Raw genomic sequence first — 15576 nt, 5'->3', positions numbered from 1 at the left:
TCATATTTCCATTATCATATCCAGAATGCTAATGATTAGCCATGTTCATTTTAAGAGCTACACTCGGCCTGCTGTTAGCAAAAAAAAAAAAAAGATGCTTCACAATCAGGTCATCTCACTGCGTTTTAACTACAGCTGCCTTTTCTCTCCGTCATACAGATTCCGATTCTTAACCACAACGTGACGAGTGTTTCACAGACAAAACTATTTTATTTTTGTGTTCAGGTTCCAGCCACACGTGTTTCTGAGTTTTCTTTTTTTAAATATTTCCATTACCATATTTCACAAGTGTGTTACAATTAGCCAAGGTTTAATTCTGCTGTCAGATCGTCCAGAAACTTTCAGCGTTTCACAAATTAAGCTGTGATTGAGTTTGGGTGACGTTTTCTTCTTTTGCCTGCTTGTTAAATCCGTGTGTGTGTGTGTGTGTGTGTGTGTGTGTTTGCTCAAACTGAAACAGGAAACAGGAGTCACGTCCTCAACACCCTCAGGCCCGAGGAGACGAGACCGTTAAGCATCCTGACCTCGGATAGCCTGCAATTCCCTGATCACATGACCTCTAAACATGGCCCGTTAAGCTCCGCTAAATGAGATTAGCTCAATCAGAGATGATGGGCTAATGCCACGCTGAATTAAACAAGGTCACATCAAGTGCTGATGCTTTAGCTAGGAAAGATTCAAGGAAATAGTTTAGTTAAAAAAACTAAATGAGACAAAACCTGTTTGGTGTCTGATTTTTAATTTCCTTAATTTTGCACTCCGACACTAATGTAGCTAACACATACACACACACACACACACACACGCACAACATCCCAAGACAAAAAAAAATTGTCCAAACAAAAATGCCCAAATGCTCATATACTCGCTTTACCAACAGTTAAACTCTGGAATGAAACTGTAAACTGTTTCTAAATAATCAATTGTGTAAAATATCAGTGAAAGTCCATATTTACACATTTAACTCCGAAGTTACGTCCTCGACAATCGGGGCGGAGCCTAAAAGTGACATCAAATCAAATTTCACTCTTCAAATAATAGTCAAGTTTACAAAGTGTTCACACTGACAGGTAAAACTCCACACCTGAATGTTTAAGATCCCGTTTTTAACCTTTTTACACCCAACAAAAGACTTTAGAAAAACACGAAAACAAAAGGAGTTTACGCTTCTTCGCGGTTTCTCAGTAACATGACAAGCTGCGTTTTTTTCTTATTAACTTGAAGAGAGAGAATAAAGAGAAGCTGGTGAGGGAACGACTGTTTCAACATTAAATGTAACTATAAGTGGATAAAAAGTATGATGTGTCGTTCTTTACTAAATAAAAACATTGCAACTGTTGGTCGTTTGCTGTGGTGTAAGAGGAATAAAACACATGAGGATGTGCTGTTACAGGAAAATAATCAACTTTGGGTGGTAACAGTAACTCTGCTTCATCTCTCCATCACACTGTTGATAATTTTACTGTAACAGCATGACACACACAGTGTTTATTACTTACCGGAAATTACTGAATGTCTATATTAGTTTTTATCATAATCTCATCATGAGAAATATTCCATAAATTTCAAGATATTTTCACTTGATATCTTTCAGACCTGTTAAGAGGAGATTGTAATATAATGGAATATAATCCAGGAGCTCATCCTGCAGTCACTCCTTCACTGTGTCTGACCTGGAAGTCGAGGCTCGATAGCCTGCGTAACGGTATAAAGGTATAGAGGAATAAAGGTGTACTCCGGGGGTTCTGCTCTTTAAGCCGCCCCGCAGCGTGATATCAAAGTCATCTGCAGTCTTTTGAGCAGCAGAGCTTTAATCCCTGCCTCGCCTGCTGTAGATGAAATAAAACGCCGGGGTGTTGCGCCGCATGTCGCGCTCTCGCTAACTCACAGGAGGTTTTGATCTGAGCAGAAATGTCACGCTGACCTGCTGGTTCCCTACAGACTCCAAAGTTCTCCTACCTGCAGGCTTCAGGCTGGCTGCGTGCCCCAGTTCAGACCAACTTACCACTAAAGTTTAAACCAACTTTTTTAAATGTGATGCTGAGGCCATAAATTACTTTGAAGGAACATTTCTGGAAAAATAGCACGTTAGAAATGCTTTTAGTAAATCAGAAAACTACCTATAGAGAAATCGGCTCTAATTTCCAAAAGTATGTGCGCCCCTGACCATCACACCCATATGCGCTTGTTGAACGTCTCTGCAGATTTATTCCCCGTGTGTTTGTTGTTATAATGAGCTCCACTCTTCTGGGAAGCTTTCCACTAGATGTTGGAGCGTGGCTGTGGGGATTTGTGTTCATTCAGCTACAAGAGCATTAGTGAGGTCAGGCGCTGATGTTGGGATGTCGAGGAGGTCTGGGGTTCAGTCGGTGTTCCAGTTCATCCCAAAGGTGTTCAGTGGGGTTGAGGTCAGGACTCTGTGCAGGACACTCGAGTTCTTCCACTCCAACCTTCTCACACCATGTCTTCATGGAGCTCACTACACCACACAAACACATTCTATACAATTGTGTGCTTCTAACTTTGATGATGTGGTATCCGTATGGGGAAGAAGCACATATGGGTGTGATGGTCAGGGGTGCACATACTTCTGGTCATGTAGTGTATGTGTCTTAAAATCATATTACATGTAAGAAGTTACACTCTTAGAAAAAAGTTAAAACCTAGGACCCTTAGGATTTCTTTGGTTGCCACAATGGAGAAATTCTGTGTAGAACCTTGCAGAAAAGAGGTTCTTCAAAGATTTCTACTAGGATTCCAAGTAGATCCAAAGAACCCTTAAGAAACCTTTGAAGAACCCAGTGTACTTGATTTCAAGAGCACAGATGTTAGCCAACACTGGATCATGAACTGGAATTTGTTTTTGGAGGTCTGTAGGTGGTTTACTTGGTTTAGCAGCTACACTCATACAAAAAACTTTCTGATCTAAAACCTTTCAAGGTCTTCTGTTTGTCTCTCTGGGGGTTCTGTTCAGAATCCTACAGCAGAGCTCGCCTATCAGAGAAGGTTCCAAGTAGAACCCCCTTCAGAAAGCTATGCACTCATAACTAGCCAAAGAACCCTCGAGGAAGCTTTTAAAAAATTCTTTATTATGAGTTCCTTGGACTGACCAATGCGAAACCCGAGGCTATAAGCATCCATTATTTATTATCTACAAATTTCTTGGATGTTTGATGTTTGGACACTGGAGAAAAGATGAACCTCTTCCAGTAAAGCTGCTACCAGAGACACACATTAACTCTTCCTCCTTTTATAGGGTGCCATTATTTTTGTCCTAATTAAATGACTAGTCTTATTTGTTTTCATTTATGGATGTGTTTTGGAATCACTTTTTTTCATTAATATAATTAATACTTCATAATCACTATGAAGCAACTACGTTTCTCAAAATGTTCCTTAAACAGGTGTGTAATTGAAATAAAAAGGTGAATTAAACTTGCCGGTGTTTATAATATAACAGAAATATATATAATATCTGTATAAAATGAGAGGAACTCATGGACAGTTATCTGATTTATGATTAAAGCAATCAGTCGAAGTTCACATTAGTGAAGCTCCTAAACGGGAATCTATGCACAATTGTAGATCACCATCATTTTTCCGAACGAACACGATTTTCATGAACACCGCATTTCTTGTGCAAATGTTCCTCTGAATGATTTACAAATAAATTCATTCATATCCAGGGTGATAATTCATGAGGCCAAATGTGAATAATTTAAATATTAAAATCTGTGGATGCTACACTTTCTGCACTTTCCCTGAAGAAGGCGGAGAAAATATACACCTGCTTCTTCTGTTCATCCTCAAAGCTGCCATGTGGACGGACGAGTGTTTACTGGCCTCTCTGTACGCCTGTAATATCCACCTCCAGAACTGACAGGCTGCGACTGAAGGAATCTCAATTAATTAATTCTGAGTTTTATGTTACATGTGGACACTGTAGCGTGAGCTTTACCGAGCAACGAGAACCGAGAAGCATCAGAACAAACTCGGATTAGAGCGAGCGCATTAGTATAAACCTGCACTACTGTCAGAGCCGCTGTTATAGGAAACTAATCAACACCTTCTCATTCCAGAATTCAACAGCATTGGGATGTAATATTTATTTTGTATACATTATGAGTAAATGTATTTGGAAACTCATGAAACTCATTCACACACATTCTGAGATGACGGAATTTTTTCTTTAGATATCGATATAATAAAGCTTTGACTTGTCAAAACAACCACATGGTTAGGGTTAGGGTTACCCGAGATCTCAGAACTGAATGTTGTTTTCCCAAGATAAAAAGTTAATAAGCTAGAAATATCAGAGAGATCCTTAAAAATGCATGTGTAACAATAATATGTAGTATATTATTATTATTAGTAGTAGTATGTTAAAAATAATTGACTAATTTTATTATGTACAAAATAATTATATCATTTGTCAATAGTTATTATTATTTAGTTATTATTTAAAAAATATATTCCTCAAATTATTTTTAAATTAGAAAATGAAAAGTGAAAGTGCTGGAGTGTTCTACACAGGAAGTGAAGAAGCCTTTAGGTTGCTGGATTAAGACTGAAATGTCTTCTAGACAGAAAAGAGCGCCATGAACGTCTGAACACTTCGGACAGAACTGTGTGAGAACGCATAGCTGATTTTTCTTCAGTTCTCATGGTTATATTTTGTTAGATAAAATAACGCGACCTCACATGCGGCATGTGATCTGAAATGTTTTTATATTATTTTAAAAATATCTCCCAGGATAACCGGAGTAAGTAGAACATACAGATCTGTGAGGTTTGTTTACTTCCTGTGATTTATAATTAGAACGTCTACTTCATTTCCTCTGTGTTCAGTTTGTAATCCTGTACATTTGGTTTATTTCTTTATAAACTGTATATTTCTGTTGTTTCATTGTCGATAAACATTTCTATAAACCCTCCCTGTGCTCGAACTCCATTCTTCTTTCTTTCTTTTAACCAATCACTGAGCTCTGATGTCATCAGTGTGCGCCTCCTACTTTCTGCCACGTTTAAATTCATACAATTTACAATATGCTCATTTTATTGAAACGATTCAAGCTAAATTCTTTCCTGATTCATTTAAATGAGGACTCGGTGAAATCAGCCATGCATACACGTAACTTACTCTTAGTGTTTCTTTGGACTTTTGATCAACTCCAGATAAATACAGGCAAAGTTTCTAAACTTTCACCATTTAAAAATAATTGTTTTATCCTGGACATTTTACTATATTTGAGAAACTGCCTCATAGTTTGTTATTTTATCTTTCATTTGTTATTTGTTATTAAATGAGCAGTTTGTCCATAGACAGCTGGAATGTACTTAATGTACTGTATATTCTATGAACACATAGATATTTATATGAAAAGGTATTAAATTAAATATGCATATAAATCTATTTAAACATCAGATTGCAGTATTAAGGCATACTGTACGGGGAAGAAGGGATATAAATAAGGAAGGAGAGAGGATGGGGTGAAAAATAAACAGCCAGCATCCTTCCACTTGTTCTTCATGTAGCAGCAGACAAAAGGATGTAAGACGAGCAGGTTATGAAAATTTATGAGGAGACAGAGACGGAGAGATGCTGTCTGAGGCCCTGATTTTGCTGCTAGTCCATCTGTAATTCAGTTAAAATATTAGCAAATAAAAGTAGGACTCTCTCTCTGTCTCTCTCTCTCTCTCTCTCTCTCTCTCTCTCTTTCTGTCTCTCTCACACACATACACACACACACACAGAGGCCTGTTTCCTGTTTCCTTATGCAAAATGGAGGCTTTAATTTCTCTGTTTGTAAAAGCAGAGCATCAGTGTTTACTCATGCATGTGTGTCTCCAGCTGAGCTGAAGTGGACCACAGCTTCATCACAGCTTCATCGCATCTTCATCACAGCTTCATCACTGCTTCATCACATCACAGCTCTGAAGCAGAACGCAGCATCATCACAGTACTACAGCATCACGTCACGTCACCATCGGAGCATCACAGGGTCACTGCATCAGCACATCAGCACATCATCACAGGGTCACTGTGTACCATCACACCACCATCAGAGAGCATCACAACATCATGACATCAAAGGAACACCTCCATCACCATCACCATACCACGGCATCGCATCACGCCACCATCAGAGGATCACCACATCATCATCATCACAGGATCATCACTCCATCACCACACCATCACTCCATCACCACACCATCACTCCATCACCACATCATCACTCCATCACCACAACATCATCACTCCATTACCACACCATCACTCCATCACCACACCATCACTCCACCACAACATCACCACTCCACCACCACATCATCATTCCATCACCACATCAACACTCCATCACCACATCATCACCACAGCATCACTCCATCACCACACCATCACTCCATCACCACACCATCACTCCATCACCACACCATCACCACACCATCACTCCATCACCACATCACCACTCCACCACCACATCATCACTCCATCACCACACCATCACCACAGCATCACTCCATCACCACATCACCACTCCACCACCACATCATCACTCCATCACCACACCATCACCACAGCATCACTCCATTACCACATCACCACTCCACCACCACATCATCACTCCATCACCACACCATCACCACAGCATCACTCCATTACCACATCAACACTCCATCACCACATCATCACTCCATCACCACATCAACACTCCACCACCATATCAACACTCCATCACCACATCAACACTCCATCACCACATCATCACTCCATCACCACACCATCACTCCATCACCACACCATCACTCCATCACCACAACATCCCAGCATCATCACTCCATCACCACACCATCACTCCATCACCACATCATCACCACACCATCACTCCATCACCGCATCATCACTCCATCACCACACCATCACTCCATCACCACATCATCACCACACCATCACTCCATCACCACATCATCACTCCACCACCACATCATCCCAGCATCATCACTCCATCACCACACCATCACTCCATCACCACAGCATCACCACATCATCACTCCATTACCACATCACCACTCCACCACCACATCATCACTCCATCACCACATCACCACTCCACCACCACATCACCACTCCACCACCACACCATCACTCCATCACCACACCATCACTCCACCACCACATCATCCCAGCATCATCACTCCATCACCACACCATCACTCCATCACCACAGCATCACCACATCATCACTCCATCACCACATCACCACTCCACCACCACATCAACACAGCATCACTCCATCACCACACCGTCACTCCATCACCACACCATCACTCCACCACATCATCCCAGCATCATCACTCCATCACCACACCATCACTCCACCACCACATCAACACAGCATCACTCCATTACCACACCGTCACTCCATCACCACATCACTCCATTACCACATCACCACTCCACCACCACAGCATCATCACTCCATCACTCCATCACCACACCATCACTCCACCACCACATCATCCCAGCATCATCACTCCATCACCACACCATTTCTCCATCACCACATCATCACCACAACATCACTCCATCACCACACCATCAATCCATTACCACATCACCACTCCACCACCACATCAACACAGCATCACCACATCATCCCAGCATCATCACTCCATCACCACATCATCCCAGCATCATCACTCCATCACCACATCATCACCACATCATCACTCCATCACCACAGCATCAAGTGGGAAGTGGTAGCTTAGTGGTTAAGATGTTGGACTCCTGATAGGAAGGTTGAGAGTTCAAATCCCAGCGCCACCAAGCTGCTACTGCTGGGCCCTTGAGCAAGGCCCTTAACCCTCAACTGCTCAGTTGTATAAGTGAGTTAATTGAAAGTCGCTCTGGATAAGAGCATCTGCCAAATGCCATAAATGTAAATGTAAATCATCACAACATCATCACTCCATCACCACAGAATCATTATCCCAGCATCATCATCACCACCACATCACGCCACCACTGGAGCATCACAGAATCATCACATCAGCGCCATCAGATCAGCACATGATCAGCGCATCATCACAGCATCATGACCACATGGTATCACGGCCTCACCACAGCATGGAGCATCAAAGCATCATCACCTCATCACCACAGTATCATCACTGCACGCTGCTCCGGCGCCATATTGCCGAGGTGAAGCTGTAAAGGTGCACGAGGTAACAACCACAGCAGGGCATTCTCATCATCCTGCTCTTCAGTGCACGGTTGTGTCATGGAATGTGCTGAACGTCACATCCTCCTGCGTTTCATCAATCCGACTAAACGAACCTTCATCATCATCATCATCATCATCACCAAGGCTGTAATTCAGCTCGAGTATTTCCTTTCTTCCTCTCTTTTTTCCTTGTTTTAATTCTCATCACTTACCTGGAGATGAGCTGAGCGCAGAGGAAGAGTCTGAGGAAGAGCTCAGGGAGAGCCATGGCAGGCAGACGCGGAGAAACCATCATCATCCTCCTCATCCTCATCATCATCTTCATCACCACATCACCATCACCATGACCATGACCATCTGCACACTGCACACACTGCACACACTGTACACACACACACACACACGCACACGCACGGACGCGTTTCCTGCTCTTCCTCTCCCTCCTCTTCCTCCCTCAGTCTGTGTTCACCTCACTGCTGCTCTTCTGCGTGAAACATCGCCGCGATCCGACGCGGAAAATGGCGGAAATGATGCGCGGAGACGCAGCCGCGGCGCTCCCGGAACACTCCAGTGTGGAGGCTCAGTGTGTGTGTGTGTGTCTGTGTGTGTGTGTGTGTATGTGTATGAATGCAGACTTAATTGTAGTGAGAGCGGAAGGAGGGAGGGAACGGATGCGCGCGCTCCCGGAGCTCAACGCGAGAAGAAAAGAAAGGGGGAAAAAACAGAAAGCACACGTGCGCGCACCCGGTAATCCTTGTGCGTACGTGCGCGCACACGGATGTCTCTCTCTCTCTCTCTCTCTCTCTCTCTCTCTTTGTGTGTGTGTGTGTGTGTGTGTGTGTGTTAATCAATCAGCACTGTCTCAGCAGTAAACACTCTCTGACTCTGAGATGCTGTTGATCGAATCAAGAGAATTTATTTGTCAGTTTTTTGGCTCACACTGGATTTACTGCTATTTACATTCCTGCAGAATAAACACAACATAATAATAATAATAATAATAATAATAATAATAATAATAATAATAATAACCATCATCATCATCATCATCATCATCATCATCATCTTCTTCTTCTTCTTCATCATCATCATCATCATCTTTATTTATATACAATTTTTCATTTGGAATCCGAAACCTCAAAGTTCTTTCCAAAATAAATAAATAAATAAAAATGAGACAAAGCAGAAAACATCCCACAATCATAAACAACACTATAAGGCTAAAAGAAAATAAAAAGTAAAATATTGTAGAAAATTAAAAAAAAAAAAAAAAATCACAGTCTTACTGTTGTTTTATTATCATTTTTAAAAATTCCTCCAAAAATCAATCTAAAATGCATTAATTTATAGTTATACTGTACATCCCACAAACAGCTGCACACATCTGCATGCACTGTTTCTGCCACTGATCTTTGTATCTCTTACATCATATTTTTATATTTTTTCTTTCTTACCTGTTCAGCAGTAAATTCTGGTTTATGTAAATTCTATTTTTATGTCACGGACAGTCACGCGCATTTCACTGCACATCGCACTGCGTACGGTTGTGTGTGTGACCAAGAAAATCTGAATCTGAAAGTTGAGTTAGATTTATTAAAGCAATAATCTAATATCAGTAGCTTTTCCGAGTCATTAGCCTGTTCTGTGGCTGCTGAGGCTAGCTATTAGCTAGCTACGTGACCTGTTAGCTTACTGTAATAGAGTATAAATATTTCCCCAGAATTCTCATTATTTTACTGTAAAACACAATTATAATATCAAACCGGTTTAAAGAGCATTTTATTGCAGGAAGAACAGAAACTCTTTGCAGTGTTCTTCGCTCATTAAGATTAATTTATTATCACATAAAACTGTGGAGGAGGTAAACAAAGCAGTTTAAGGATGAGTTAGCTGTAGAGTTTTGATGTTATGAGTGCTTATACAGTCTTATAAGCATTAGAAAACACTGACATGTCCATTATTTTGTGAAAGGAGAGCAGAAATTCTCTAGAGCAGATCTCTTCACATCACAAGTGTGCTGCTAGACTCCTGACTCCTGACTGAACATCTGCACATGACGCATTCACGCGTTCACAGATTTCCAGCTGCAGGAGCATAACAAAATAAGCCCTTAGAGAGAGAGAGAGAGTGTGTGTGTGTGTGCGTGTGTGTGTGTGTGTGTGTTAGCGTTTAGCGACAGCCACTGTGGTGGAGTGTGGAGTTTTCAGCACTATAGGAAGCAGGGAAGCACATTCAGCTGTTCTAGCAGCACCGTGACAGTAAAATTCAAGCTCCTCATTAGCGAGTCTGGTTGAGATTAGAGATGGGACAAGAAGAAAAAAAGTCACTTTAGTGGGAGAGTTTAACTTTCATGCAGGAATAAGCGAGCAGTCAGATATGAAGCTTGCAGGACAAGTAAAGTCCACGGTCATGAACACGAACATTAAAAGCTGAATTTACTGCCATTAACATCAGCGCTTGCATTAGTGAGGTCAGGCGCTGATGTTGGGATGTCGAGGAGGTCTGGGGTTCAGTCGGTGTTCCAGTTCATCCCAAAGGTGTTCAGTGGGGTTGAGGTCAGGGCTCTGTGCAGGACACTCGAGTTCTTCCACTCCAACCTTCACACACCATGTCTTCATGGAGCTCGCTTTGTGCACAGGGGCGTTGTCATGCTGGAACAGGTTTGAGTCTCTTAGTTCCAGTGAAGGGAAACTGTAAAGCTACAGCACACAGAGACGTTCTATACAACTGTGTGGTTTAATGTTTGTGGAAACAGTTTGGAGAAGAAGCACATATGGGTGTGATGGTCAGCTTATTGGATTATTATTGATTCAAGTGGTTAGTGATGAAATTAAATCTTCTCTCTGGAGTCCACAAAATATAAAAAACTTTAAAAAAAAACATTCCACCAAATTAAATATAGAAATATATCACAAATTTCAGTTTACTGTATTGACCAGTTCATTTAAAATCCAATAAAAATCCAGTGCATTTCATTTCACACAAAAATGAAGCTGTAGTCTGCTCCAAGATAGAAAAGTGCAGTTTTTTAATTAAATATTGATTTAGTTGTACATTTGATAATTTACCACACATTGTTCAATATAAATTCTGTCCTGTATAATAACATTTTTTAAATTATTTTTGCTCTTGAATAAGGTGTTAAATATTAGTAAATATTGTGGTGTGAATAGAAATAAAAGCACAGTGTCCAGGAGAACAGCTTCTGCTCAGATCCACAGCATCATGCTGTTACCTCTAAACTCTTTTTATTTGGAAAAATTTGTCGGTAAATGAAGTAAAACTGGGCAGAAAAATGTAACGAGGGCCTCAACACACACACACACACACACACACACACACACACACACACACACACACTGAAGATCTCCATCAGCAGTATTACATCAGAATGAGGTGTGATTTATTGCATCAGCCACGAACGAGAGAAAAATCTCCCACACGCAGGATTTGTGTAATAAACGATCGTACGCAGTCTTCCACAGCACTCGAGTGAAATACAGCGGATGCGTGATCTATCCATCTCTCTCTCTCTCTCTCTCTCTCTCTCTCTTACACACACACACACACACACACACACACACTTCAGGGGAAAAACACAAAAAAATAGAAAAAATGATTATAATTCCTGCTCCAGGTCGAGATTGTCTTGTGTGTTCTGTATTTCTGTTCAGCTGTAAAACATCAGGAAAGAGCACGCCTACGGATAGACCTGGTTTACACACACACACACACACACACACACACACACACACACACGCTCATCTTCATACACTATCAAGAACCATTTTTAGCTTCAGCAAAGCCCTAAAACTCTAGTAATAAATCATTCCTCTGTAGTTAGTAATGTACAGTAACATATTGTTACTCTAATAACGCAGTTTTACTCTTTAGTAATGAATTGTTACTCTTATTAGAAATTATTACTTGAGTAATAAATAAATTAATCATGTTTTCAGCTTATCGTGTTATAGAAAATGTGTACAGATGCATTAGGAAGACAAATTAAGCTCAGACGGAAGTAGCAGAGATCTCTGGTGCCTCTGGTGAGTGTACATAGCTAGTAAAGTTAGCAGTTAGCTAATCTAATCTGAGAACGAATCCGAGAGCGAAACGTAAATCACACAACCGATGTTCGCACTGATTAGTGCGTTATTTAATTTGTGTTTAAATCGTTAGTATTGGAGGATATACTGCTGTTTAAACTCTTTAGACCTGGTTTTGAAACCTTTTCCAGCCTGATGAACTCTTTTTCTGAGGTCCTCAGAAATCTAATTTGTTTGTGCCGTGATACATTTCCACAAGCGTGTGCTGTGAAGATCAGACTTTGATAGATTTCTTCTTTAGATTCTTTAAATAAAACACGACGCTCACTCACACCTGATTGTCGTCCCATTGATTCACCTTCAGATTAACTGCTAATCCCAGAGTTATGCTTCTGCCACTCACAGATACGGAATACTCGATCATTTTCCTCAATAAATAAATAAATGAATGACCAAGTATAATATTTTTGTCTCATTTGTGTAACTGGGTTCTCTTTGTCTACTTTTAGAACAAATCTGATGATGCTTTAGGTCATATTTATGCAGCTACAGTTGAGGTCAAAAGTTTACATCCCCCTTTCAGAATCTGCAAAATGTTTCTTATTTTACCAAAATAAGAGGATCATACAAAATGCATGTTATTGTTTATTTAGTGCTGACCTGAATAAGATATTTCACATAAAAGATGTTTACATAAAGTTCACAAGAGAAAATAATAGTTGAATTTATAAAAATGACCCTGTTCAAAAGTTTACATCCCCTTGATTCTTAATACTGTGTTGTTACCTGAATGATCCACAGCTGTGTTTTTTTGTTTACTGATAGTTGTTCAAGAGTCTCTTGTTTGTCCTGAACAGTTAAACTGCCTGCTGTTCTTCAGAAAAAAAAATTTGAACCCTTTCCAACAATGACTGTATGATTCTGAGATCCATCTTTTCACACTGAGGACGACTGAGGGACTCATATGCAACTATTACAGAAGGTTCAAACGCTCACTGATGCTCCAGAAGGAAAAAACATGCATTAAGAGCCGGGGGGTGAAAACTTTTGAACAGAATGGAGATGTGTGCATTTTTCTTATTTTGCCTAAATATCGTATTTTTTCATTTAGTACTGCCCTTCAGAGGCTACAGAAGATAGTTACATGTTTCCCAGAAGACAAAATAAGTTAAATTTACCCTGATCTTCAAATTCAAAAAGTTTTCACCCCCCGGCTCTTAATGCACTAAAGACTCGTCATCTGCGTTTGAGTTGGATTTGGTTGACGCTGTTTGAGGTCTGATACAGGAACGATAAACAGAAACAGGTGACAATCAGAAGAAAGAAAGAAAGAAAGAAAGAAAGAAACCGAATCACGTGACGGTTCTTTGTTTATCCACGTGGACGCTGGATTTAGATAGAAACACTGATGAGGAAAAAGTTGGAAAAGGAGGAGTTTCAGGACTGGAATCTTGTGTTTGAGGAGTCGAGAGTCAGACGTGTTTCGAGTTCAGAGTGTGGTTCAGCTTAAGGAGAAAATCCGTCTTCATTTTCCTCTTCCTGATTTTCTTTTACACTCTGAATATCACAGAACCCTGGAGAACCCTGGAGAACCCACACGAGAACTTCCTTCTGCATTTAGTTTAACGTGAGCTGGAGATACTACATCAAGGTCGTGAAATCATAATGCATGAAACCTTCACTATCAGAAGAACCCTGACCCCTGACCTCCATGCACTCTTAGAACCGCACGGTTAAATCTAGGGTTCTACAGTTGTTACTCTGGAGGAACCCTTGAGCGTTCTATATAGAGAACCCTACGACTGAGTGTTTCCTTATCAGATAGAGTTCCACATGGAATTGTTTTAGGAAGCTAAGATCCTTTGTCTATCCAAAGAACCCTTGAAGAACCAGAGTGTAGATGGTGTACTATTTTAACTATTTACTGTAATACAGTAATAAAAAAACTCCTAGGAAGAAAGTTCTATCAAGCACGCTTAGATGTTCTTCAGTTCCTTCGGAGGAACTAATAAGGTTCTACTACAAAGGAAGCATTTTAAAAAAATTAATCCACAGCCACCCAAAGAACAGTTTTTACAATATGGTGGATCTATTTTTATTTATTTATTTATTTATTTATTTATTTATTTATTTATCTGACTCCTGACTGCTGCCCCCTTCTGGTGTGGAGACTCATTTCCCGTCACTCACCATCCTATCAATTCTATTCAATTCCAGACAGATGACTCTTATCTAATTTATCTAATGATTTAAATCTTTTTTTTAAATAATTTCTCCATCCTGGTATAAATCTGCTCCTGATCTGATCTGATCTGATGTGTTCTAATGTACATTCATCATCAGATAATCTAATAAACACACTCAGCACTGACGATTCGTCATGATAAACTGCATTATCGTGCACCTTCCAAACACGTGTGTGTGTGTGTGTGTGTGTGTGTGTGTGTGTGTGTGTGTGTGCTGAGAGCGGCGTGAGTCTCGCACGTTAATAACGTCCATGTTGTTATTGTCTCACACACGCCGCAGAGGCTCAGAGAGAGTTTCTCGTTCTTCTGCTTCAGGATGAAAAATGAATCATCGCTTTTTTCTTCCCACTCGGACGAGCTGTAAGCTCACGTCAGGATTCTGACTGAAACGCAGTTAGAGTGGGATTAATAAAATTGTAATAAAATAAATAAATTAATTATAACAACAACAACAACAATAATTAACAATAATTAATGATATTAACACACTTGTCTCTTCCTTTTGTCCTTCATTATGTCTTTTGTCTGAGGTAATATTTTGTCTGATGGAATATTTTGTCTGATGGAATATTTTGCTTTCTTTACTGACAAACATTTTTCTGTAACATTTACAAACATTTAATTGCGACCTTTCATTAAAAATGAACAAAAATTATAGTATAAAGTAATAATTACACACAGTAATTCAGTTTCCACTCAAACAACGGCAGAAACAGTTTACCTTTGTCCAAAAAGCTAAAACAAACAAACAAACAAACAAACAAAAAACACCTCATTAGACTTTTTCAATAATCAATTATAAGGGTGCAAATATTTTTTAAAATGTTTGTATTAAAAAAAAGATAACGTTTGATCATAACATGTGTAACTTTTTTATTTTTTAATTAATTCTTGCTCATTTTCAGGAAAGGTGCCAAGTCATATGTAGTTGAGTGCAAAAGTTTGCACACCCTTAATTTATAATTTTGTTTTATTGAATAAAAACGTGTACGTTAATATATTGATACAGTTATAGAAAAAAAATTAAACATTATTAATGATTAAATATTAAATAAA

At 39.8% G+C, this 15576-nt stretch overlaps 1 protein-coding gene across 6 annotated transcripts in view; it reads right to left on the bottom strand.

Annotated features, from left to right (window-relative positions):
• Nucleotides 1–8938, bottom strand: part of gabrg2 (gamma-aminobutyric acid type A receptor subunit gamma2) — a 48858-nt gene extending 39920 nt beyond the window's left edge. For all 6 annotated transcript variants that reach the window (XM_026910909.3, XM_026910911.3, XM_053240345.1 and 3 more), the window contains exon 1: nucleotides 8441–8938. In XM_026910909.3, the coding sequence (XP_026766710.1) occupies nucleotides 8441–8553 (113 nt within the window). In that variant the 5' untranslated portion in view covers nucleotides 8554–8938. The remainder of the gene's footprint in view (nucleotides 1–8440) is intronic.
• Nucleotides 8939–15576: the final 6638 nt, after the last annotated feature.

The sequence above is a fragment of the Pangasianodon hypophthalmus genome, chromosome 15, assembly GCF_027358585.1.
Source record: "Pangasianodon hypophthalmus isolate fPanHyp1 chromosome 15, fPanHyp1.pri, whole genome shotgun sequence".
Classification (NCBI taxonomy): Eukaryota; Metazoa; Chordata; class Actinopteri; order Siluriformes; family Pangasiidae; genus Pangasianodon; species Pangasianodon hypophthalmus.
This window is presented reverse-complemented; position numbering and strand designations above follow the sequence as displayed.